At 56.2% G+C, this 24,688-nt stretch overlaps 4 protein-coding genes across 4 annotated transcripts; 2 read left to right on the top strand and 2 right to left on the bottom strand.

The window, feature by feature from the left end:
* Window positions 1–1,106: 1,106 nt before the first annotated feature.
* On the bottom strand, window positions 1,107–6,555 carry LOC118714067 (putative uncharacterized protein ZNRD1-AS1). Its single transcript, XM_045578346.1, has 5 exons — window positions 6,407–6,555; window positions 5,826–5,884; window positions 5,680–5,746; window positions 2,211–2,286; window positions 1,107–1,869 (listed from the first exon to the last, which is right to left on the bottom strand). Exons 1-5 carry the CDS (start codon window positions 6,553–6,555, stop codon window positions 1,117–1,119), a joined length of 1,104 nt encoding a protein of 367 aa, XP_045434302.1. The 3' UTR covers window positions 1,107–1,116.
* On the top strand, window positions 6,393–8,803 carry POLR1H (RNA polymerase I subunit H). Its single transcript, XM_036428982.2, has 5 exons — window positions 6,393–6,427; window positions 6,537–6,689; window positions 6,866–6,966; window positions 7,088–7,197; window positions 8,755–8,803. Exons 2-5 carry the CDS (start codon window positions 6,554–6,556, stop codon window positions 8,777–8,779), a joined length of 372 nt encoding a protein of 123 aa, XP_036284875.1. The 5' UTR covers window positions 6,393–6,427; window positions 6,537–6,553; the 3' UTR covers window positions 8,780–8,803.
* Window positions 8,804–12,001: 3,198 nt separating this feature from the next.
* Window positions 12,002–13,850, top strand: PPP1R11 (protein phosphatase 1 regulatory inhibitor subunit 11). Its single transcript, XM_036428981.2, has 3 exons — window positions 12,002–12,276; window positions 13,092–13,200; window positions 13,629–13,850. Exons 1-3 carry the CDS (start codon window positions 12,208–12,210, stop codon window positions 13,829–13,831), a joined length of 381 nt encoding a protein of 126 aa, XP_036284874.1. The 5' UTR covers window positions 12,002–12,207; the 3' UTR covers window positions 13,832–13,850.
* Window positions 13,851–14,717: 867 nt separating this feature from the next.
* On the bottom strand, window positions 14,718–23,726 carry RNF39 (ring finger protein 39). Its single transcript, XM_036428972.2, has 5 exons — window positions 23,716–23,726; window positions 18,419–18,806; window positions 17,490–17,512; window positions 17,194–17,285; window positions 14,718–16,147 (listed from the first exon to the last, which is right to left on the bottom strand). The coding sequence occupies exons 2-5, from the start codon at window positions 18,770–18,772 to the stop codon at window positions 15,570–15,572; spliced, it is 1,047 nt and encodes a 348-aa protein (XP_036284865.1). The 5' UTR covers window positions 18,773–18,806; window positions 23,716–23,726; the 3' UTR covers window positions 14,718–15,569.
* Between the last annotated feature and the right edge of the window lie 962 nt (window positions 23,727–24,688).

Below are 24,688 nucleotides of genomic sequence, written 5' to 3' on the forward strand. Positions count from 1 at the left end.
CGTTACTAAAACCCGAACAGTGTGTGCCCCCAGGGACGAGGAGCGGGAGGGGAGCACACAGGCGCCGGGAACCTGCCCATCCTTACCGTCCTCCCAAGTGCACGGGCGCGTTTCCATTTGTGTTGTTTCACTGGGAGAGGAGGAAGAACATGGACAAAAGAAGAGCATGTGTAAGTGCTACCATTTCCTATTGAGTCTTGGAAAGGTCCTGCACGAGGGGGGATAGAAAGTGACCATCTGCACGCCTCCGCCACGGCCTCCCACCCCCCACCCGCACGCCTCCGCCACGGCCTCCCCCCTCCATCCGCACGCCTCCGCCACGGCCTCCCCCCTCCCCCCACCCACACGCCTCCGCCACGGCCTCCCCCAACCCCCATCCGCACGCCTCCGCCACGGCCTCCCCCCTCCACCCGCACGCCTCCGCCACGGCCTCCCCCCCTCCACCCGCACGCCTCCGCCACGGCCTCACCCCTCCATCCGCACGCCTCCGCCACGGCCTCCCCCCCCCCCCCATCTGCACGCCTCCGCCACGGCCTCCCCCCTCCCCCCGCCCACGCCTCCGCCACGGCCTCCCCCCCCCCATCCGCACGCCTCCGCCACGGCCTTCCCCCCCCCCCCCCCATCTGCACGCCTCCGCCACGGCCTTCCCCCCACCCCCTCCCCCACGCTTCCCCCCCCCCCCCCTCTGCACGCCTCCGCCACGGCCTCCCCCCCCCCCCCCATCCGCACGCCTCCGCCACGGCCTCACCCCCCCATCTGCTGCCCTGATGGAGGTACGACCATCATTGCGAAAGGCCATCCACTTCCCTCCCGCAGTCCAAGGTAGCCTGGGGGTGGGAGCAGGGGGAGGGGAGAAGCACTGCCCAGCCCATATGTTAGTGCTTCACAGAAATCACAATCTACTCATCAACACTGTAATTATTAATCCCACTTCACAGAGAAAAAACTGAACATCACAGAGAATAAAAGCAACGAATGAAGGAAAAATAGCGAGGCTCTCCGCACGGCTGTAGCTGACCGGGAAGGCCGCCCGGCCTCTGAGACGGATGAGCCGGCATTAGGGACAAAAAGGTTCGTTTAAGAGACGTGATCTTACCAAAAAGCAATGAAACTTGACTAATCTTTTATTTTTCTTATTTGACTTCTCAAAAAGGGTGGTAGAGTTAAAAATTTTCTTTGATAAGTTTTTATTATTGTATCCTCTTCTCTATTCTGAGACTTTTCCATAAGAATATTCACTTTAATCTGACTTCTGCGCGGCTGAAAAAGTGGGTATGCAATGACGCTTTCAAACTCTTTTATCTCTTTCTGTATTCTCGCGCGCTTCTCTGCTGCGGGCAGCTGGTTCTGGCTGTTTCTCAAGACTCTTGCCCTGAGCCTCTGCTCTATGAGTTCCCTCCCTCTAGTCATGCGCTCCTGGTGATCTCTAATTTGCATCTGTTCCCTCTTGTTCACCTGTTTTCTCCTCTGTGCATTCTGGACCCCGGGTCCCTCGAACACAATCTTCGGGAGCGCTGTCTCCGAAGGGGCTGGCAGGGGCTGGCGAAACGTTTTCTCGGCGAGCTCTCTGGCCTGCGCTGCCTGGCGCATTCGCCTCTCAATGTGTCTCATCTCTCTCTCAGGTACCAAGCACCACTGTTTCTGTCTCTCTGTGCTTTGCGTTGTCTTCCCCTCCCATTTCTTCTCGATCCCATTGCCTATCTCTTGTTCTTTCATCATTCCCACCAATCCTTTACTATAATAAGACTCCACTCGGGCGAGCCAGTAGTCAAGGGAAAGGTCTTGCTCCCTATAGAGTGTTTGATACTCTTCTTGATTTTTTTGAGTTCTCAGTTGTCTTGCTGCTTTTGTATGCACACCACCTAGATTCTATCAAAGGGAAGGGCAGAGCTGTATAGGGTGACCATTTTTTTCCAGTGAAGGTATTTAAACAGGAGTTTATCCTGACTACTGACCCCAAGAAAAGATGAGAGAGAGCCTGTGAGCTCTGAAAGTTGAAGTACTTCCTACCAAAATCAATGACTAGCTTTTTAAAAATATAGTGTTGGGAGTTTCCAACATAATACTGTTATTCAAGTATGGATACAGCTAGAAAACAGTTGCCAGTGTACACACACTACTTGAGGTGTCACTTCAGCAGAAAGGTTTTAAACCTAAGGTTCTTTCTCTCAGTAGTTCCAACCTGTATGATGTGAAGATGACTTATTTACCAATATTTTTTTCTCCAGTGGCGACTGCTGCCCTGAAGCAATCCTAGGGTCTCTAGATGCTTTAACCCAGGCCAACCTGAAACACAAGGAAAGCAAAGGCGGATTAGAAGGTGGGAGGTGTCAGACATAGCTCCGTACTGACTAAACCAAAACCCAACGGCCTTGGCAAGGCCAAGGATATTCTGCTTAGAAAGAGTAAACTGCTAACAGGCAAGACTGCACAGGCCACTTCCCCGGGAGCGAACGTTCTAGGGTGGCAACAGTAACAGAATGCTGTTAACGAGAGCACGTCATCCTTTCCTACGAATTAGAAGCATACTTCTCTTGTGGACTCAACGCAAACCATTCTGAATCCTGTAGCAGGGGCTGGGGGAGGGGAGAGACAGAGTCCTTGGTGAAGAGTGGCCCGAGCACATCTAGGTCAGACCGCTCAGGCCCCCAGCCTCCCCGGCCTTCTGAGATAACTCTAGAATGAAGTGGTTCGGGTTCATCCTTGATTCTGGCCCTCTCCGCCTCTGTCAGCAAATATAGCATCTCTGCCTGCTGTTTTGTTGTGAAATCCTGTTCTTCCTTATACTGCCACTCGTCCTTCACCTTGAATCCATTATGACACCGTTCCCTGTTTACCCTTATGATGGGAACCTGTGCTTACTCTGGTTTATTTGTAGGACAGCCTGATGGCAGCACCCCGGTGACTACCAGCTCTCTGTGCCATCCCTGGCCTCACCTCACTTTACTGTGAGTCACACTGAACCACCGAGGATGCCTGACATCTCCTCTCAGCCCTTTTTAAAGAACATTCCTGATGGTTAAGAGCATGGGCTCTGAAGCCGACAGGGCTGTGTGGGACACAGGCAAGCAACGCCCTCTCTCCCCGCATCAGTTTCCACATCTAAGAACAGAAGCACGGTAAGAACCTGTCTCTGGAGATACGAACGAGCACATATGAACGAGATCTCAGAGCGTGGCATGACGCCTGGTCTATGCTAAGCTCCCCATTGAACACAGGTGTCTCCCTCCACAAGGCGGCCCCCGAGAAGTCCCTAAAGTCTCCCTGCTCTACTCCCCCTCAGACTCTGCCTTCTCAGTACTCACTTCACTTTGACAACTCGCTTGAAACAACCATGGTTTACATTATGGTATCTGTATTCATATATCACATAAAAATTGACTGAAATTTAGACTTTTTAAAAATATATATATATTTGATTTTTTACAGAGAGGAAGAGAGATAGAGAGCTAGAAACGTCAATGAGAGAGAAACATCGACCAGCTGCCTCTTGCACAACCCCTACCGGGGATATGCCCGCAACCAAGGTACATGCCCTTGACCGGAATCGAACCCGGGACCCTTCAGTCCGCAGACCGACGCTCTACCACTGAGCCAAACCGGTTTCGGCTGAAATTTAGACTCTTAAAGGGTGAGAATTATATCTACAACTATAGTAATGTGTCTATATTATCAGAAAGGTTCTTGATATCAAATATGGGATCTCACTGACCTCTTAGGTACATTCATATTTCTCTTACTATGTGTATTTATTTTGAGATTTAAAAAATGATCAATTTTTATTTAGTATATAGCATCTAGTACAATACTTAACATTAGAGTCTGTGATCCCAAGTTCTCATAATTAATCACTTGTTGATATTATTTGTGTCATATAATATCTGAGCATCTTTCTCTTATTTTTCCCATAATACTATCTTTAAAAATATACATATTTCTTTATTGATTTCAGAGAGGAAGAGGGAAGGAGAGATAGAAACATCAATGATGAGAATCATTGATCGGCTGCCTCCTGCACACCCCCTACTGGGGATCAAGCCCACAAGCCAGGCATGTGCCTTTGGCAGGAATCGTACCTGGGACCCTTCAGTCCGAAATCTGATGCTCTATCCACTTAGCTATGCCAACTAGGGCTATATCTACTTTTTATTCAAACATTTACCAGTCTTTCTTGAAGTATATAGGCATATTTGTGTTATATGCCCGTTCTGGGTTCTCACATTTTGTCCTACTAGTATACTTTCATTGTATTTGAATTATTCATTTGTACTTTGTAAAATCAAAGAACACAGTTTCCAACTTTGCTGCCCAGCCTCAGCTCAAAGACTGGCAAAGGTGCTAAATAAATACTAACTGAACAGACTGTGAGCTTCCATTCGGAAAAGGCCATCCACACTCATGTTCTTTTTCTGCGTTAGGACAGTATTCCATGCATGGTGGACCTCCAATGAAAAAGGAAAGTTGCCCTAGCTGGTTTGTCTCAGTGGACAGAGTATCAGCCTGCGGACTGAAGTGTCCCAGGTTCAATTCCAGTCAAGGCAATTCCAGGTTGCTGGCTCCATGCCCAACAGGGAATGTGCAGGAGGAAGCAGATCAAGAATTCTCTCTCATCATTGATGTTTCTCTCTCTCCTTCTCCCTTCCTCTATGAAATCAATAAAAAATATATATATTTTTTAATTAAATTATTATCTGAATAAAAATATATTTTAAAAAAGAAAAGGGAAAGTTAATGAGGGAAGAGCACTAATTTCAATTTCCATTTTCAAAGGAAACACAGTGAGGACAGAAATTGCCTACCATCATGGGTTCAGCAATAAACCTCCTTTTGTAAGGCAGGAAACATTACACCCAGGTACGTGAAATGCCGGGGTCTGGGGCCTGTCACTCTGAGTGGCTTGCTCCGTCTGAACCTCTCACTATTGTGTCTTCCCATTATAGCAGAGAAAGAAAGGCCAGAGGAGAAATGAGTGATGGCCCCAGAACTTCTATATGCGGAGCTTAACACAGCTACCTGGCTGGGTGGGGGTGTTAGGGCCGAGAGGGAACTCAGAAACTTCAGAAGCTGTCCCCTCAGGACAAGTTTCTACTTTCGATAGCATTTGACGGATAGTTGCAAGCAGATTTTCTAAAACCATTCTCATGTTTTAGAAAAGATTTGGGAAACATCAACTGTCCACCTAATGGAAGATAACGATGATTTATTCTCCCCCCCCACCCACCCCCAAGATAACGATGATTTAGATAAGAGTTGGCTGGACGGGAGGCGAGGGACCAGTAAATGGAGGTAGGTGTGTAAACAAACACCAAACTTGACCTAAGTCTGTGAAATCCTACCCAAGGCTGCCCCTTGCCTAGCGCTAGCGTCTAAGGAGGGGTGGTCAGCTCTGGCTTCACCGCCTGCAAAGGGCCGGGCCGGGCCGGGCCGTGCCCACGCATCGCCGCTCCCTCCCATTCCCAGGGACTAAGCATTCCTCCACCCTCACCGGGATCGCTTCCACCCTCACCGCCCTCACCACTCGCTGCCTCGGAAACAGCCCCCAAACCGCCCAGGTTGGCTCTACGGAAAGCTCTTATTTGGCTCGTGAGGCCCAAGGAGCGCTAAAACGCCAACTCCCAACATGCTTAGCTGTGTTTATTTTCGCTACTGCGCAGCCGCACACGGGAAATACGGACTCACGAATGGCGGGAGTTGTAGTTCTCTATCCCTAAGCAGTTCGGTAAAGTGAGGATTTCCGGAGGGTTCCCTGTAAGACGCGAGACCAAGAAAATAAACATCGGAGGTTTGAGCCCGAAGAGGAAAAGCAGCGGAGGCGCATCAGTTACCGCTTCCCTGCCGCAGTCGCAAACCAGGCGGGAGGCGACGCGACACTCCTTCCGAGGGGCTCCACCGCGCGGCCGGCGACCGCCCGCGGTGTCATGACGTCACAGCCAGCGGCGCCGGCAGCGGACGCTCTAGCCCGCCGCCCGCCCTCCCCTCCCCGCCTCCTCCCTCCCCTCCCCCCGCCCCCGCCCGCCCTCCCCTCCCCTCCCGCCGCCCGCCTCCCCGCCGCCCCCCCTCCCCCGGCGCCCGCCTCCCTCCCCTCCCCGCCGCCCCGCCTCCCTCCCCTCCCCCTCCCCGCCGCCCGCCGCCCTCCCCTCCCCGCCGCCCGCCCCCCCGCCGCCCTCCCCTCCCCGCCGCCCGCCGCCCCCCCCCCCCCCCCCCCCGCCCGCCCCCCTCCCCTCCCGGCCGCCCGCCTCCCTCCCCTCCCGGCCGCCCGCCTCCCTCCCCTCCCCTCCCCGCCGCCTCCCTCCCTCCCCTCCCCGCCGCCCGCCTCCCTCCCCTCCCCTCCCCGCCGCCCGCCTCCCTCCCCTCCCCTCCCCGCCGCCCGCGGCGTCGCGGCTCTCGCGGCCCGGGAAGCCCGCACTCGCGCTCCGCGGGCGCGGAGGCCGGCACACGCCGTGTGCGGGGCTCGAGTGCCGGCGCGGGGCCGGGCGGAGCCGGAGCGGCCTGCGGAGGAGTGCGCTGTCCGTTAAAACCTCCCCCTCCCTCCGCAGCCCGCCCGCCGCCCGCCATGGACCTCGCCGGCGGCGGCTCCAGCTTCCAGTCGGACCTGGACTTCTGTCCGGACTGCGGCTCCGTCCTGCCTCTGCCAGGGACGCAGGAGGCCGTCACCTGCGCTCGCTGTGGCTTCGCCATCCACGTGCGAGGTGAGGGCTCGGGGCGGGGGCCCGGCCGAGCGCCGGCGGGAGGTCGGAGGCACCCGGCAGGCGCGGGGCGTGGTGCCGGGCGACGCCGGCGGGTCGGGAGTCGGGCCGCCGGGCCGGCCGGGAGGGCTCGCGCGCCGGCTCCCCGCGCGCCGGCCGACCCGTGCCATTGTGCGCAGACTTCGAGGGCAAGGTGGTGAGGACCGCGGTCGTGTTCCACCAGCCGGGCACGGCCGTGCCCGCGGCGATGGAGGACGGCCCCGAGCTCCAGGGGCCCGTGGTGAGTGAAGGCGGGCCCCGCGGGGAGTTGTGTGCCGGTGCGATAGGAGAGGGGCCTGGGGAGCAGCAGTGCCCGGAGAGGCCAGGAGGGCCGTGCCGGGCCCTCACCACGTGGCTTCCAGGTGGACCGGCGCTGCGCCCGCTGCGGGCACGAGGGCATGGCTTACCGCACCCGGCAGATGCGCTCCGCCGACGAGGGCCAGACCGTCTTCTTCACCTGCACCCGCTGCAAGTGCGTATCCTCGCCCTGCCTCCGCCCTTCCTCAGCCTGTTTGCTGACTACACAACTCCACTGATTTACTTTGCTCCTGAATAAACAGTTATTTATTTCGTCCCATCCATTTTTTTTGTACAGTTCTGGTAGGGAGATTTGTGGTCCTTTTATTACACGTTTTTTTATCCTTTTAATGCCAGTGAACTAAATCTTTTAACATATTTAAGAGGAAATGAAAAATACAGAAGGCAAGCAAGCTCAGTGGCAGCAGTGCTGTTGGCATCTCCCGCTGCGCCAGGGCAGCTGTGCTCTGCTGAGACGAGCGGGAGTGAGAGCGGCATGCTGGGTGCTTTCAGAGCTCCTGTGGTCTCTGGTGCTCTGCAGTTGTACTGCAGTGTAGCAAAATGTGCTTTTAAAAATCTTGTTTCGGATTTGTTGGACTTTACAGCATTGAGGATTGATGTTTCTCTTTCCCACATCAACCTTGGAAAATTAGCCATTATTTCATTGAATATTCCTTTTCCCTATGTTCAATTCTCATATGCTGCAACTCTAATTAATTATTTATTAGACTGTCTATCCTCCATTTCTCTCACCCTTGTTTTGTTTTTCATATTTCCTATCTCTCTCTATGCTGCTGCTGGTAATTTCTTCAGGTTTCTCCTAGGTCACTAATTCTGTCTTCAGTTTATTTCAGCTTTTATTTTTTTATGTAATTTTCTTTGTCTTGTAAAGTTCAGTTTTTTAGGATTTGAACTATGGGAATTCCTTGAAACATGAGATGAATGCTGTATCCTCAGCATTTGTGTTTCCTGTTGAGGTCCCTTGAGGCACAAGCCAGAATCACTGTAACTAACTTGGTCCCAGGTTTTTCTCACTATGTAGATCGAATGAATCTGGGCTGCAAGTCCATGCAAGGGTCAGCTATGGTTAGAAAATCTCAGAGATTTTTCTGCCTCTACCTAGTGACACAAATTCCCCTTCTGCAGAGTTAGGTTTTTTTGTTTATTTTTACACTGAGGGCCAGCCCTGCCTCCTGTGGTCCACTGTAGTTCTGTCAGCTCCTTCACATGGCTGTCGGACTGCAAGAGGACCATGGTAGCAGGGGTTTTAGTTTTCACTTACCTGGTTAGTTTCCTGGTTTTACATCATTTACCCAATATGAATTGCCTTTACTTTCTTGCCATCTCATCAATGGGTTAAAAATACTGTTAGATATATCTTTTGAGAATATGTCCCCCAGTCTTATCTATTTTATCTATTTTTCTTAACTTTTAAAAAAATGAACAGAAGTTTTAAATTTTTATTAGGTCCAGTTTATCCTCTTTTCTCTCTCTCTTTTATGGCTAGTGCTTTTTGCATTCCAAGAAATATCTGCATACTTCTTGACCATAATTCTTTAGATATGTTTTTAATCCCAGCATTTTTAGTTGGCTCAAAGTTAGAGGATTGTTTATGGGAGGTAGCTTTCCACAGTGTCAGAAATAAAAGCCCTTCCTTGATTACTTGTCTGTCATCTTACACTGTAGAACCTCTTCCTCAGTCCAGTGTAACAAAGCCTTTCTTTCTCCATAGGTTCCAGGAGAAGGAAGACTCTTGATTTTCTTTTTTTTCTGGGCGACTCGACAACTCCTCCCCTCTCCTCGTCCATGGGCGGTGAAGGGTATTGGTTCCTAGATCCTCGTCCATCCCGTTGCTCCCCAAGAAGCAGATCTCCAGGTGGGGGTTACTATTGTCCCCCAAGAAGCAGATCTCCAGGTGGGGGTTACTATTGTCCCCAGGCTGCTCCTATTCCGAGTTGAGTTTTTCTATTAAAGCTATATTTTTCAATAAGACAAATATGTGTATGTTATCTATAATCTGTTTCGTTCCAAATGGAATTCAAATGAGTTCATAAGAGATATGTTTGTTCTTTTAACAAATGTATCAACTACAAAAAGAATATACATTAATAAATGAGAAAGAAAAAGAAAAAGCCAAAAAATTGAAGCCAGCAATGAGACTAATATAAAAAAAGCAATTATAAGTATTTTCTCACTATCTAAATGTATTTGGTTCCTGAGTTTAGGGAAACAAAAAGTGGGGTTTGGATAGTGAGAGATTCAACAGAAAATTTAACAAGATCTTTTTGCTATGTTAAGTTTGCACAACAAAAAATGTGATATTAAGGTATACCAGTGTGCACTTACTACAGGTGAACATTTTGGAAAATGTTTTTTTATTGCTCTTGAGCTAAATGTAATATACACTGAGTGGCCAGATTATTATGATCTCTGAATGCATAATAATCTGGCCATTCAGAGTGTGTGTGTGTGTGTGTGTGTGTGTGAAGCCCAGTGCATGAATTTGTGAATGGGTGGGGGGTCTGGCCAGCCTGGCCAGGGTGTGGGGACATGGGTAGTTGGCCGGCCTGCCTGCTAGTTGAATTCATGGTTGAGGGGACAATGTGTATATTAGCCTTTTATTATATAGTATATACACTGAGTGGCCAGGTTATTATGCGTCCAGAGATCATCATCATCTGGCCACTCAGTGTATATTGTAATAGGTTGATATATAGAAAGAAAAACGTAAAGACTACAAGGAATCCCAACCCACAGAGATACTTGTTTTCTTTTTTAAATATCTTTATTATTTATATATTCTTATTGAGTTTTTAGAGAGAGGAGGAATAGAGGGATAGAAAGCTAGAAACATCGATGAGAGAAACATCAATCAGCTGCCTCTTGCACACCCCCTACTGGGGATGTGCCCGCAACTAAGGTACACGCCCTTCACCGGAATTGAACCTGGGACCTTTCAGTGCGCAGGCCAACGCTCTACCACTGAGCCAAACCGGTTTCGGCACTACTTGTTTTCTTAATGGGTATACTGTACATACTGAATGGTATCTTGCTTTTTTCAGATTGAACCATAAACTTCAAAGGGAAAAAAAATACACAGTTCAGGCACAATAAACATTCAAATTGTAGTCTGGGAATCAGTATTCCTGCATTCCTTGGCTTAAATGGTGGTCAGGGGTGAAAGTAATAATGATTATCTTGTAATCGCGTGGCTTTTGTGTACTCAGAGCTCTCAAACACACCCTGTCTTATTTAAACCCTCAGCAACGTTGAGGGTAGGCAAGGCCATCCCTGCATTGTGCATGTGAACGGTTCTGGCAGTTACTTGCTTGCCTCCTGAAATCTGAAACAAGTCTGTTCGCGTTTCTACCCTAGGTTAAGCCTTTCCTTGACCCATAACTGACTGGATCAAGTCCAAGTTTCCTAGCAAGGCATATCAGGGCCTCCCATATAACTGAGCCTACCTGTCAAGCCTCCTTGGCGCTCCCTTTATATCCCACCTTTGTACACATCTAGGACTCGAAGCTGCTCTTTATACCTAAAAAAATCCCACACATCCCTTTGCCTTTGTGGTCCCTTTGCACCACTGCTGCTCCCTAAGAAACATGCACATATTTTTCTCATAGCTTGAATTGTTACATATTATAATTTATGACCATTGCTCCTTGCCCCAGAGAAAACATTGGCTGTTCACAGGTGAGATTCACATTTTGTAGATGCTGAGCCTGCCAATCTCCCCACCAGTCTGGGGGCTAGAAGGCAGGATCAGACTGTTTCATGCACCTCCATCTCCAAGGCCTGGTGCCATCACTGGACTGTCCCAGCCTGTGCACGCGCGCCTGCTCAGACACTTCCAGGCAGAGGACAGGTCCTAGAACCCAGATCCTGTCTTCTTTTTTTGTTAATCCTCACTGAATGGTTACAGTTGGTGGTGCATAGGCGGTCTAAATAGCAATCTCGGGAGGTGAATAGAGAAAAATTGAAAAGGAGATGGGGATATCCAAAGGGAAGGGCTACACAGCACTGGGTTGATGATGGCAGCAAAAATATAAAATATACTTCAGACAGTGAAACAAGTAAGATGCATAGAGAAAGTAACAGCCTGGGGGGAGAGGGGGGCTGTTCCGAGTCACTGAGAAGTCAGAGAAAAGGGAGCCTTGGAGATAGGTTTGGGGGTGAGCCTGGGACAAGCTACGCTTTGCAAGTCTCCTTAGAGGAGGGTAGGGGCCAGGGGCCCGCCGCGGGCGCTCCGGAGGAGAGCTCAATGGGGAGGGTCCTCCATCCGCGTTTCTCTAGCAGGTGAAGTCAGGGGAGGTCCAGAAGTCACAGCTTTCCAGGGGCGCCCTTGGTCCGGAGGCAGCCACTGCCACCGTCTGGTTTGGTGCTCTCCGCGGCCTGGAGCTGAACGGCTGATGCAGCCCCAGGAGGAAAGGCGGGTCCGATGACCGGGAGGCCAGGGCGCGCTGCCGGCTGCGGGCGGGAGCTGCCGGCATCGGCTTTCCGCACCTGGCCCATCGTCCTTGTTCTGCTCATGTCTGCGAAACACTGTTCTTTCCACTGGTTTTTTGAGAGTAGAAGGGGGTGGAAGAAGGGGGTGGGGGAGGGAGGGAGGGAGGGAGGGAGGGGAGGAAGGAGAGAGAGAGAGAGAGAGAGAGAGAGAGGCGAGGAGAGAGAGAGAGAGAGAGAGAGAGAGAGAGAGAGAGAGAGGAGCGCCCATGGAGACAGTCTATTGGCTGCCTCCTGACCCGGACGCTCAGTGGGCCTCCCCTGCTCCCGGCCTCTGTGACTCCCAGAGGAACAACGAGGAGACGAAGGGCCGCCACCTTCGCTCCTCAGTTCCCGCCCGCGCAGCGATGGAGGCGGCGGGTCGGGCCTCACGGCGCCCCCTTCCGGCCGCCCTCGCCCCGGCGCCTGCGCACTGCTACGACCCGCGGGGCGCAGCTCGGCCGCGCCGGCGCAGCCGCAGTTAGCGCCGGCAGGACCCCGGGCGGCGTCACACCCGGAAGCGGGGGGCCGGAAGTGAGGCTGCACGGGCTGTCCCCAGGGGTGGGGAAGCGAGGCCCAGAGGAGGGGAAGACAAGGTGGACGGTCCCGGCCGCCAGTCTGAGTGGGACACGCAGCCTCAGGCCGCGGAGACGCAGAGCGAGGGAAGGGCGTCTCCGCCCTCCGCCCCTCAGCCCGAGCCATGGCCGAGGCCGGGCCCGGGCTGAGTGAGACCGTCACTGAGACAACGGTTACCGTGACGACCGAGCCCGTGAGAAAGGCGGGGGGCGGTGCCGTGTCGGGGTCTGGGAGGTCCCGGGAGGGCGGGGAGAGGCCCGGGAGAGCTGCGGGCGGCCGGGGCTGGGAACATGGGAGGAGTGGGGGTGGGAGAAGCCCCGGACTTGGGATATTCGCTGTGGAGAGACGGTGCAGGTTGGTCGTGACATGCTCGGATGTAAGGATGCTGCTTGGGTGGCGGTGTGTGCGCGGAAAGACGGGGACGGAGGGTTCTGGAGCGCGGAAGGGCCAGCCGCAGGGAACTTGGAAGCATGCATGTCAATAACTCTGCGGAAGGAGTGAATGTAAAAGGAAGCAGAGAAGGAGGGGACAAAAGAAAAGGAGATGAAGATAATATTTGAAAAAATAAGAGATGTAAATAGAGAAAAAGGTAGCATTTTTTCAAAAATAGGTTAGGTGGTTTTCAAAGGGAGAAGGTTGCATTGGGCTTCATAACACCTGGATTGAGAAGGTGTAGAATAATGATTACCAGAGATGCTAGGGGATCGGTGAGTCAGGTAGGAAGGGCTCTGAGACAGAAACTAAATACCAGCAAGATGAGTTGGGGAAGAAAATGGAGAAACAGTGAGGGTTGTGTTTCCTTTGAAGATTTCTGGGTAAGGAATCTCTAGGTTAGGAATTGTGACTTCCTTGTACACTAGAGCTTATCAAGAACAGGGAATACACTTCCCAGTTCCTGCCGGAGTCAGAGGCCTGTTCTAGTTGGTCCCCCACCGGGCTCTTCTGGTGCTGAATGCACTCGGGAGGCCCGAGAGGGAACTACATGGGTGTGCCCACCTCTCACCCTAGGAGAACCGAAGCCTGACCATCAAACTGCGGAAACGGAAGCCGGAGAAAAAGGTGGAATGGACGAGTGACACGGTGGACAACGAACACATGGGGCGCCGCTCATCAAAATGTGAGTGGTTGCGGCCACGGTAACCGGCCCCCCCAACCCCCATCCCCCCACCCGGGCGCGGGCTTCCACCTCCTCGTGTCCCCTGGCCCTCCCGCAGCCCCGGCTGCCCCTGTCCGGTGGTTGCCTTGTGGTCCTCCGGCATCAGGGAGAGGAGGTTAAAATGAGAGGCACGGAAGGGCTCAAATTGGGATGGGATGTCCCAAGGCTTGAAGGCAAGGGGTGTCAGGGGTAAGAGAATGTAGCTTTGGCGCTCTCAGAGGATTATGGGGGTGAGTGTCTGAGTGCCAGCGGGTGACCCTGGGGAAGCTGGGTCCTGGACTGTAGAGGAGTCCATAGTGGAAGTAGGAATTCTGGCAGATCCCATGGGAAGGAAACTGACTGGAGATCTTCCTCTCCCTCCTTTTTAATGGCTCCTCCTCCCAACGCAGGCTGCTGTATTTATGAGAAACCCCGGGCCTTTGGTGAGAGCTCCACCGAGAGTGATGAGGAGGAAGAGGAAGGCTGTGGTCACACACACTGTGTACGGGGCCACCACAAAGGACGGAGCCGTGTGACCCCTGGACCGAGCCCCACCACCCCTTCCCAGCCCCCTGACGCCTCTCAGCCCCCTCCAGGGCCAATGCAGCACTAAATTCCTCTGCCCCCCACCATTTCTGTGTCTGTCTGGCCCTGACTACTCATGTTGCTATTTGGGGACTAAACCCATGGTTTGATCATTCTCCAGCCCCACCCACCTCTCTGTCTGGAGGAGGGAAGGAGAGGGGGCACGGAGATCCTGGAATCCTGATTTGCTGCTATTCTAGAACCCAGGCTTCTGGGTTGCCCAGCCCTCGTTGTTCTTGTCATTCCCCACAGGACCCAACCTCCCCCCAGGGATCTAGGCATCTTGGCCCCAGCCTCTTCCTTTCGCTCCCACTGCCAATCGCCAGCCCTGGTTCCAGCTCTCTTGGCTCCTGCATTCTACTTGAGTCCCAAATGCTTAGATTGGACCCCAACAGCCCCGGCTGTCACTGCCAGGCTCCGGGCAGGTCCGGGCAGTCCTGCCCCCACTGCGCTTCAGTCCTGGCCTGGAGCCCTTCGCTAACCCGCTTGTCTTCACACGGTCTGAGCCCGGTCCTTGAGGTGGTGACGGGTCTGGGAGCTCCCATGCCCTCAGGAGTTCGGGAGAGAAAGGTCTTTGTCATTCTCACCTTTAATGGGAAATGGGAGAAACAGACATGGCCTCTTCCCTCACCCTTCATGTGTGACCTAGGGCTCTGACAAAGCTGGCGTTGAGAGGGCCACTTAGGGCCAGCTGTCTCCTCAGCGTGGTCTGCTGGCTCCAGAGACATCCCACGTCGTGCAGGGAGAGGAGGAAGAGAGCAAGAGAGGAGGGCATGCCCCCTACGCCCCTCACCCCTTCCCTCCTGGGCTCCGATGTCTGCCAGGCCAGCCTCCGCTCCCTTGCTCTCCTTGGGGTCTGAGTGTCCTGTTCAGCGCTGGCCACGCACACTTGCAGAGATCAGTCAGATCACCACCACGGAGATCCCGTTTATTGCCACAGATGCACAAATAAATAACCCAACATCTCAAATGTGTTACATACAGGCCCTTTATACATGAGGGTAGACAGGGGTGAGGCTACACAGGATGCGGAGGCGTCTGGGCCACCCCAGGTTGAGGAGAGGAGAGGTAGTGCTATGGGTTTCTTTTTCTTTTTTTTTCCCTGAGAGGAGGAAGAGAGATTGAAACATCAGTGATGAGAAAGAATCATTGATCGGCTGCCTCCTACACATCCCCCACTGGGGATCAAGTCTGAAACCCAAACATGTTCCTGGCGGGAATCGAACCTTGGACCCTTCACTGCAGACTAACGCTCTCCAGAGCCACAGGGGCTGGGCCTTGCTGGCGGTTTCTCACTGGAACAGTGCAGGGGATGGTTTAGAGAAGTTCCTCATGGGAAAAGCCTGACGGTGGGAAGCCGTCACTGTGGAGTAGGGCCCCCCAAAAAAGAAAACTTGGACACAAGCTTCCTAGAGAACCTGAAGGCGAGCCCCGCCTCTGCTCCAGGAGGAGGTCCTGCCGCCCTTGACAAGTCTGACAAGGAGGCAGCAAGCCTGGGGGCTGGGCCTTGGGTTGAGACCAGCAGAGGCGGAAGTGGAGGGGGACTATGTGAAGCACCTGGAGCAGCCTAGATGGGGGAGGGCAGATGGGGAGCAGCTCCCAAGAAGCGGGGTGCAATGGATTGGGCCCCGGGAGTGATGGGAAACAGGCCAGCTGAGTCTCACTGTGGAGACATACAATGGAGGTGGGCAGGGCGCTCGTCGGAACTCTGGCTGCGGGCGGGCGGGTGAGGACAGGCCCCTGCAGGCGGGCGGCCCCAGGCAGGCTCAGCCCTCCGCCGGCACGATGCGCAGCGGAGCGCGAGGGTCGCGCGTGCAGAGCAGAGGGAAGACCCGCTGCCCCAGGGGCCCGGGGGCCTGGAAGGCGAACAGCAGGTCCAGCGAGCGGCCGTCGTAGAAGGCCACGCGGCCCCGCTCCCAGTCCAAGTCCACGCGGATCCGCCGCGGAGGGGGCCCGGCGCCGCCCAGCGGGGTGGGCTCCGGGGCCGTGAGTGCCCACAGGCGGCCACCGCGGCCCTCCACGGCCCACACAGAGCCCACAGGGCACAGCCCCACGCGGCCCTTGCGCTGCACCGACTCCCCGGCCGCACCCAAGGCGTAGTGGCTCTCCGCCTCCTCGTCCTCCCCAGCAGGGGCTCCGCCCGAGGCGGGCTCGGCGGTCTCCACCTCCCAGCAGTGGCGGCCCGCCCCAAAGCCCTGCTCGCCCAGCACCGCCGGGAGCTGGTCGAAGCGCGCGGGGCTGTCGGGGGGCTCTGGTGTCCCTGGGGGGGCCAGCCAGACGCTGCGGCGGTCAGCGGAGATGAGCAGGCGGCGGTGGGCAGTGCTGGGGTCCAGGGTCAGGTCAGCTGTGGAGCACAAGACAGGAGGGGGCGAGGGGGGGTTGCTGAGTCAGGGGGCGCAGGTCCAGCGTTCACGCGGAGGGCACCAAGAGGCCCCGGGCCGCTGCCAGGGGCTGAGGACTGAGGAGGGGAGGACCTATGCAGGGGAGGTCCAGGCAGGCCCGGCCCGCGCACCCATGGCCCTTCCTGTAGAACTGGCCTTGGACCGGAGAGAGCACCAGGGCTGGGGTGGGAGAGAGGCTGGCCTGACGAGGAATGAGGCCTGGCACCTCCATCTGCAGAATCGGGTGGGGCTGGGAGCGGGGCCAGCAGGACAGAGTGATACCAGATGCCGGAACCCCAAGTGTCAGAGGGAGGGGCGGGAGGAATCCCAGGCATCTGGAGAAACCAGCCCCCCCAGCACAGGGACAGGTGGGAGTGGACAGGCTACTTCCACAGGGAGGGGCGAGAGCAAAGGGGCAGGCGTTCTTGGCCTTGAGCGTACGGGTGCCTGAGAAGAGATCTCTGGATTCGGGGTACAAGAAGCCACCTGGTGGGCAGGGTGCTGGGTGAGCGGGAGGTGGAGGCAGGGACTCCCAGCAGCTGCAGAGGCAGCCTAGTCTCGGGCAGAGAGGAGCGGAAGCAGAGGCTCCTGAGAGGCCCCTGACCTTCGGGTCTGTGTCTGAGCGTGTGAAGGGAAGGGGAAGAATGGCTGGAATATGAGGACCATTGGTATGCGTTGGATCAGAATGTGACCTTATTTGGGAACAGTCTTTACAGAGAAACCAAGTTACAATGAGGTCAGGAGGCTGGAGCCTAGTCCAGCACGAGCGGTGCCCTTATAAAGCGGGAAGGCTGGGCCTGGAGACAGAGGGTCCAGAGGGAACATGGGAAGCCAGGAGACAGCACGTACAGGCCGAGGGCGGGCAGGGCCCCAAGGCGGGGGGGTCAGGACCAGCCCGGCCCGCAAGGCCAGCTCCCTAGGACCCTGACGCCCGCACAGAGGGCTCGGCGGCTTTGCGACAGAAGGGAGCAGACCAACACCTCCTCTCCCCCTCTCCCCGCGCCCTTACCCGCCAGCCTGTGCAGCATGTTCCTGACCACGGGGTAGTCCTCGGGGAGCTCGTCCTCGGGCTGGGATGACTTGGGGGTGGGGGCAGCAAGTCTGGACAAACGAGGGAGAAAGGTCAGGAAACCAGCAGGCACCCTCTGCCTTCTGTTGCCCGCCTCCTACCATATGGCACCACGGGCGCAGGGAGGGTGAGGCACCAGGAACCCTGTCTGAGTGGGTGAAAGGAGCGGGCCCTGGGAGAAGGTGATGGGTGGGCAGCTGGGGGTGGACAGGAAGGAAGAGGGAAGGGGGACTCACCTTCTCCATGTCTCCCTCATGTCCTGGGGGCAGAGGAAAAGGATGTGAGCTGAGCTTTATACTCCCCACCGCCGGCTCAGGTGAGCGGGTCAGAGGGGTGAGCCCCATCTCTCCCCTGTGCTCCCTATTGCCGTCTCCTCTCGCCACCCCCTCACCGCACCCCATTCTCCTACCGCCACCAGACACTGTCCTGCCCCATCCCCAAGGCCTCAGTGCCCGCCTGCCCCTTCCTGAGGGTGTGCCCCTTTACATCAATCACAGACCAGACACATCGGAGCCCTCGGGGAAGGGGTTCGCGCTTTAAAGCATCCCAGTAAAGCTGCTTCACTCCGGCCATAAAGCGCAGCGCGTTTATTGGGCCTTTGCTCTGCGGCCTGTGGTCTCGGGCCAGGGAGGCAGCCGGCCGGTCCCAGGACGCTCGGCAGGACACCGGCGAGCCGCCCCTCCCGGCCCCGGGGCAGCGGTGGGGAGGAGGAAAGTCTGCCCAATTGTGCCAACTACACCTCAACCGAGGGGTTCTATCTGCCTGGACGGCAAAGGGGGGTGGGGGGGGGGGCGAGGCGGCCCGAGGCGGCTTGGCTGCTGGGGAGAAGCGGGGCTCTCGCAAGGGGATGGGGCTGACTGCGGCCCCGGAGGGGCGCGGCCGCGGGTGGGTGACGAGGCTGGGAAGGGGGAGCCGAGCCCCCGGCCGCTCCTCCAGGTCCCGCCGCCCTGCCCGCCCGCGGCCTGGGAGGAGTCGCGGCAACAACAACAAACAACCCGGCCTGCGACGGCGGGGCTCTGGGACCTGCACCCTCCGCCCAGGTCCCCCCTCGCCTCCCCAGACAGCCCCTCGCTCCGCCCGCCCCCCGCGCGGGAGAGGCGCCCAGCCTCCCTCCTTCCTCCGCACCATCCTTCGCCTCGGCCCGCCAGCCGCGCCGCGGCCTCACCTCCCCCGGCGGGTCCAGGCTGCCCATGGTGGGGATGCGGCCGCCGCGGTGCCTCCGGGCGCGGGCCCCCGGCTCGGCCAGGCGCTCCCGCAGCGCGCGGCTGATGCGCACCTCCACGGCCAGGCGCACGTGCGAGCGCAGGCTGCGGCGCGGGCAGGGCTGGCCGCAGCGGGGGCAGGCGGGGGGCGCCTCGGGGCCGGGCGCCGGCGCGGCCCCCCAGCGGCGGGCCAGGCACGCGCGGCAGAAGCTGTGCTCGCAGGCCAGCAGCACCGGGTCCTCGAAGGGGCCCCCGCACAGCGGGCAGGTCGCCAGCTGCGCCAGGCGCTCCACCAGCCCGGGGCCCGGCGGCTCCATGGGAAGCGGTGTGCGCCGGCCCGCGCTCGCCGCTCTGCCCTCTGCGCCGGCCCCTCTGTCCAGGCTGCGGCCTCGCCCCCGCGGCCGGCTTTATAGGGAGGGAGGAGGCCGGGGAGGTAAACAGCGCCTTGCGCAACTCCCCTGGTTCTCCCGCGTCCCGCCGGGCTGGGGAGGGGAGCGGAAAGGACACCGGGTCCTCCAACCGGAGGGGGTCGCCAGGGGCGCGCCAGGGGCCAGGTGGTCGATGTGGGGAGGGGTAGTCCCCTCTACCCCCCCCAAACCTCACCTCCCCCGCCGGTGGCGTGCCGCGGGCAGGGTGCCCACATCGCCCGGGAGTGAGTCATTCCAGGTGCCTGGCACACCCACTCCTGGGGGCGGGCCGGAAGCAGGGATCCGGCTCGTGCGGCTGGGGCCGGCCTCTGAGTGCCGGCGCGGCGGCCTCCGGGCGCCTCTCCCCAGCTCTTGGGCGTTAGGTCCCTGACGCTGTGGGTGCGTTTGGGAGCCGGCGCCCACCCCGCCTCCAGGAGTCAGGATGGGTGCTCGGCGGTGCTCCTGGCGGGCGCCCAGGTCCTCGCGCCTTACTCTCTTCTGTGTCTCTAGTTCTTCATTTTCCCTGTGTGTGATTTTATCTCTACCTTTTTTCTCTCCTTCCTTAAGATGGGTCTAAGGGTTATCTATTTCAAATCTCTTGGTAAACTGAGGCCGAGAGCTGGCACTGCCAAGGTCCCAGAAGCGGAGCCATCCCCAGATCTTCTCATTTGTGTCCTTTCTGTGAAATTTTTTCATTTCAGGTTCCTAGGACTCCTTTCTGCTTCCTGGTATATCCTGATCTTTCTTGTGCCCTCTCTCCTCGCCTCCATCTCTGCGCTTTCCTCCCCCTCCCCTCCCCTTCTCCGCCCTCTCTGCTCCCTCTTCCTCCCATTCTGCCACCTGTCTCCAGCCAGGCCTTCTGCCTGGATACCCTCCAGCGTTGTGAATAAGTAAACATGCAGGTGCCTGCAATTGTGGTCACACACACACTGTACAAACACGCATGTGCATCCACCAGTGTCCAAATGCCCCCAAGTGCAGCCTGACAGCACCTTCCCCTGATGCAGACCTCACACAGACACCAGTAGTCTCACTCTGGCATCACAGGGACACACGCAGGCATTCCCCGGGGACAAACGGGCTGCTGGGGGGGGGGGGGTTGGCGTTGCTGTCCAGGAGAACAGCCCTGTCCGGAGGCAGCCCTCCAGGCACCCCTGCCCCAGCCTGGGCGCATTCAGACACCCAGCACACGCACACTGACAGACTGCGTGCTGCTCTAGAAGCAAACCTCGGCTCAGCGCTCACCACCCGAGCGAGGCTCCGACTGATCAGATGGTTCTGTTCTGTCCGCGAAGACGTGCCGTCCTAATCCGGGCACGTGACTGGGCGCTCATGGACGGCGAGGGAATTAGGTTTGCAGACGGAGCCTAGGCAGTGTGGCTCAGAGGAGATCACAGCTGACCGGGTCAGAGCACATGCCTGGTCTGGGCTCCGTCCCGACTGATGATTCTCTCTCATCATTGATGTTTCTCTCCTCTCACTTTTTCTCTGAAATCAAGAAAAATACATTTTTCAAAAAGTTTGTAGGTGGAATTCCGGTTGCTAATTAGTTCAATTTGAACAGGGAGATCATTCAAATTAACCAGTGGGCCCAATATAATCAAAGACCCTACAAAGTGGAGGACAAAAACGGAAGAGGACAAGCAAAGAGACTGAGCGGGAGGGGGACTGCGCTGCTTTGAAGGCCAAGGGGGGGGGGCGGGAGCAGAGGGGCCGGCCTTGGGGCGCGGGCCTTGGGGCGCCGGCCTTGGGGCGCCGGCCTTGGGGCTGCGGGCGAGGGAGGGCTAGCCTGCCACCCAGCCTGCCGGCACCTTGACTCAGACTCTGAGCCCCAGGTCAGACTTCTGACCCCAGAGCTGTAAGAAAGAAACGGCCGTTCCTCACATTTCCACGCGAGTGTGACTGCGGTGGCAGCAGTAAGAGGAGGCCGGAGCCGCGTCCCCGCCCGGCGGGCCCCGCCTCTGCTCGGGCTGCCCCTTGTCTGGACTCCGCTGGAGGTCCCCGCCTCCCGGCTTCTCCGTCCTCCCCACTCTCTCTGGGTGTCGCTCTATTTGCTTGGCTCCACCCCCACCCCAAGGCCTCAGACACTGGGTTCCTGCTGAGTCCGGGCCCACCGTATTGGGGGCCTGCCTCTGGTCCCCGCGGGTCCCCTGAGCAGCCTTGTGTCCCTGAGTCGTCCCCGGGCCGTCCCTGTGACACTGCGTGAGCTTGTCCGGGCACCAGAGGGCTGGCCCTGGGCTGTGCCCTCCGTAAGGCTGTGCCCCCGGGCACTGACACGATCCACCAGAGGAGCCAGAGGCCTGACCAGGCAGAGGCAGCCTCCTCGCGGCCTGGCCTCGTCCTAGCCCCTTTCCCCTCAGCCTCCTGTCCCCTCAGCCTCCTGTTCCCTCAGCCCCTGTCCCCTCAGCCGCTGTCCCCTCAGCCCCTGTCTCCTCAGCCCGCTGTCCCCCCTCAGCCCGCTGTCCCCCCTCAGCCCCTGTCCCCCTTCAGCCCCTGTCCCCTCAGCCCCCTGTCCCCTCAGCCCGCTGTCCCCCCTCAGCCCCTGTCCCCCTTCAGCCCCTGTCCCCTCAGCCCGCTGTCCCCTCAGCCCCTGTCCCCTCAGCCCCTGTCCCCTCAGCCCGCTGTCCCCTCAGCCCCCTGTCCCCTCAGCCCCTGTCCCCTCAGCCCCTGTCCCCTCAGCCCGCTGTCCCCTCAGCCCCTGTCCCCTCAGCCCGCTGTCCCCTCAGATCCTTGTCCCCTCAGACCCTTGTCCCCTCAGCCCCTGTCCCCTCAGCCCCCAGTCCCCTCAGCCCGTCTCCTCAGCCCCCTGTCCCCTCAGGCCCCTGTCCCCCCTCAGCCCCCTGTCCCCTCAGCCCCCTGTCCCCTCAGCCCCCTGTCCCCTCAGCCCCCTGTCCCCTCAGCCCGCTGTCCCCCCTCAACCCCTGTCCCCCTTCAGCCCCTGTCCCCTCAGCCCCTGTCTCCTCAGCCCCTGTCTCCTCAGCCCGCTGTCCCCTCAGCCCCTGTCCCCTCAGCCCCCTGTCCCCTCAGCCCCTGTCCCCTCAGCCCCTGTCCCCTCAGCCCGCTGTCCCCCCTCAACCCCTGTCCCCCTTCAGCCCGCTGTCCCCTCAGCCCGCTGTCCCCTCAGCCCGCTATCCCCTCAGACCCTTGTCCCCTCAGACCCTGTCCCCTCAGCCCCCAGTCCCCTCAGCCCGTCTCCTCAGCCCGCTGTCCCCCCTCAGCCCCCTGTCTCCTCAGCCCCCTGTCCCCCCTCAGCCCCCTGTCCCCTCAGCCCCCTGTCCCCTCAGGCCCCTGTCCCCCCTCAGCCCGCTGTCTCCTTAGCCTCCTGTCCCCTCAGCCCCCTGTCCCCTCAGGCCCTTGTCCCCCCTCAGCCTGCTGTCTCCTTAGCCTCCTGTCCCCTCAGCCTCCTGACCCCAGTTCCTGTCCTGCTCACTGTAAGACACTGCACTGATTTCCCCGTACCTGCCTCAGTTTTCCGTGTTTTAGAAACTATGTATTTCTGTCAGCCTCACTGCCATGCCATGTCAGAGTCTGTGGAAATGTTACAGAAAACTGGAGAAGAACCAAGCAGCACTTAGATGGAATTACATTTATTTATTTTATTTTTTTTAAATAAATCTTTATTGTTCATATTATTACAAATGTTCCTCATTTTTTTTCTCCCTCCATTGCTCCCCTCCACCAGGTTCCCACCCCACCCTCTGCCCTTTCCCCACCCCCCATTGTCCTCATCCATAGGTGCACAGTTTTTGTTCAGTCTCTTCCCGAACCCCCCCACTCCCCTTTTCCCCGAGAATCGTCAGTTCACTCCCCTTCCATATCTCTGATTCCATTATATTCATCAGTTAATATTGTTCATCAGGTTTTTTAATTCCCTTGATTTTTAGATTCACTTGTTGATAGTTACATATTTGTTGTTCATAATTTTCATCTTTATTTTCTTTCTCTTCCGAAAGAACCCCATTCAGCAATTCATATAATTCTGGTTTGGCGGTGATGAACTCCTTTAGCTGTTTTTATTTTTTTATTTTTTATTATTATTAGTGAAGCTCTTTATCTGGCCTTTGATTCTGAGTGATAGCTTAGCTGGTTAGATTATTTTTGTCTGTAGGCTCTTGCTATTCATCACCTTGAATATTTCTTGCCATTCCTGTCTGGCCTGTGTGGTTTCTGTTGAGAAATCAGCTGACAATCGTATGGGTGCTCCTTTAGAGGTAACTACCTGCTTTTCTCTTGCTGCTTTTAATATTCTCTCTTTGTCTTTTGCTCTTGGAATTTTAATTATGATGTGTCTTGGTGTGGTCCTCTTTGGATTCCTTTTGTTTGGGGTTCTGTGCGCTTCCTGGACTTGTAGGTCTAATTTTCTCACCAGGTGGGGGAAGTTTTCTGTCACTATTTTTTTCAGTATGTTTTTGGTATCTTGCTCTCTCTTCTCTTCTGGGACACTCATAATTCTGATGTTGGTTCACTTGAAGTTGTCCCAGAGGTTTCTTACACTATCTTCTACTTTCTGGATTCTCTTATCTTCTTGCTTCTGCGGAGGAGTGTCCTCGGGCTCTTTATGTTCCAAATCTTTGACTTGATACTTGCGATTTTCCATTCTGTTTTTAGGACTCTGTATAATATTTTTTTATTTCAAACAGTAATAATAATCTCTTATTATTTCTAGTTGATCCCTTTTCATATCTTCATAGGTCTCATTTATTTTATTGGCCTTTTCTAGGAAATTCTTGAAAAACCTTATAAGCGTAGTTTTTTTGTTTTTGTTTTTTTTTAAATATATTTTATTGATTTTCTTACAGAGAGGAAGGGAGAGAGATAGAGAGCTAGAAACATTGATAGAGAGAAACATCGACCAGCTGCCTCCTGCACACCCCCTACCGGGGATGTGCCCACAACCAATGTACATGCCCCTGTCCGGAATCGAACTCGGGACCCTTCAGTCCGCAGACCGACACTCTACCGCTGAGCTAAACCGGTTTCGGCTATAAGCGTAGTTTTGAACTCTATATCCAATCGCTTTTTGTCCTCCAGTTCTTTCATTTGTGATCTGTTTCCTTGTCTTGGCATTTTCGCAGCCTTAAAAGTCTCTGTGTTCAGCTTGGATGGGGCGGAGTTTCAGGGTGGAGCCTACAGCCTTGGCTTCCGTCATCCCCACCCTATGAGGCTTCTGAGTCTCAGTGTTCCTCAGGGTCCTTCAGTACTCATTGCAAGCACCTCTGAGAGAAAGGTGCCCTCAAGTTTCGCCCGCTACCAAACAGTCTAGGCTCTCCCCCAATGAGTTCGGAACTGGGGTTCAGTTCAGTTGGAAGTGGAGTTGGAAGTGGGGTTCAGAGCAGACAGGGGCTTTTGTCTCCTTCCTGCTAGGGCAATCCCACAGTGCGCAATATGCGCGCCTCTGAGACTACCTATGGCCGCTCCCCTGCGATTCCACCTCACAGCCCAGGCTCCCTCTGTATGAGCCTGGGTCCCCACGGTCTCGCCTAGAACTGGGGTTCAGTGCTGTCAGATCTGGGGTTCAGCACAGTCTGGAGCTTTTAACTCCTTCCCGCTAGGGAACGCCAGCCAGGCATTCCCTCCTCTCCAGCCTCCCCCTCCTCTCCAGCTCCGTCCTCTCCACGCATGCACTGTGTCTCCATACCTTAGGCTTTTACAGCTCCTCTGATTTTCCTTCTGGTTTTCCCTTTCCTTCTTGTTGTAGAATTTCCAGTCAGTCGAGTTTCCTGTAGTTCTGGGTAATGTCCATTTTGTATTTTAGTTATATTTTATTGAAATTGTTGTGTGAGGCTGCAGTTAGGTGTTACCTATGCTGCCATCTTGGATTCTCCT

Source organism: Pipistrellus kuhlii, unplaced genomic scaffold (assembly GCF_014108245.1).
Source record: "Pipistrellus kuhlii isolate mPipKuh1 unplaced genomic scaffold, mPipKuh1.p scaffold_m20_p_96, whole genome shotgun sequence".
In the NCBI taxonomy this organism is placed as follows: Eukaryota; Metazoa; Chordata; class Mammalia; order Chiroptera; family Vespertilionidae; genus Pipistrellus; species Pipistrellus kuhlii.

What these genes read in the sequence shown, in the direction of transcription:
- LOC118714067 (XM_045578346.1), bottom strand. Translation starts at nt 6,555, where the DNA reads ATGGCGGGCGGCGGGCGGGCTGCGGAGGGAGGGGGAGGTTTTAACGGA. An exon ending in GCGACTGCGGCAGGGAAGCG is followed by an intron (nt 5,747 to 5,825) that starts GTAACTGATGCG and finishes CGCGTCTTACAG; the next exon opens with GGAACCCTCCGGAAATCCTC. An exon ending in CACTGGAGAAAAAAATATTG is followed by an intron (nt 1,870 to 2,210) that starts GTAAATAAGTCA and finishes TCCCTTTGATAG; the next exon opens with AATCTAGGTGGTGTGCATAC.
- RNF39 (XM_036428972.2), bottom strand. Translation starts at nt 18,772, where the DNA reads ATGGAGCCGCCGGGCCCCGGGCTGGTGGAGCGCCTGGCGCAGCTGGCG. An exon ending in GCCTGGACCCGCCGGGGGAG is followed by an intron (nt 17,513 to 18,418) that starts GTGAGGCCGCGG and finishes CTCTGCCCCCAG; the next exon opens with GACATGAGGGAGACATGGAG. An exon ending in CATGCTGCACAGGCTGGCGG is followed by an intron (nt 16,148 to 17,193) that starts GTAAGGGCGCGG and finishes TGTGCTCCACAG; the next exon opens with CTGACCTGACCCTGGACCCC.
- PPP1R11 (XM_036428981.2), top strand. Translation starts at nt 12,208, where the DNA reads ATGGCCGAGGCCGGGCCCGGGCTGAGTGAGACCGTCACTGAGACAACG. An exon ending in TTACCGTGACGACCGAGCCC is followed by an intron (nt 12,277 to 13,091) that starts GTGAGAAAGGCG and finishes CTCTCACCCTAG; the next exon opens with GAGAACCGAAGCCTGACCAT. An exon ending in GGGGCGCCGCTCATCAAAAT is followed by an intron (nt 13,201 to 13,628) that starts GTGAGTGGTTGC and finishes CTCCCAACGCAG; the next exon opens with GCTGCTGTATTTATGAGAAA.
- POLR1H (XM_036428982.2), top strand. Translation starts at nt 6,554, where the DNA reads ATGGACCTCGCCGGCGGCGGCTCCAGCTTCCAGTCGGACCTGGACTTC. An exon ending in CTTCGCCATCCACGTGCGAG is followed by an intron (nt 6,690 to 6,865) that starts GTGAGGGCTCGG and finishes CATTGTGCGCAG; the next exon opens with ACTTCGAGGGCAAGGTGGTG. An exon ending in TTCACCTGCACCCGCTGCAA is followed by an intron (nt 7,198 to 8,754) that starts GTGCGTATCCTC and finishes CTTTCTCCATAG; the next exon opens with GTTCCAGGAGAAGGAAGACT.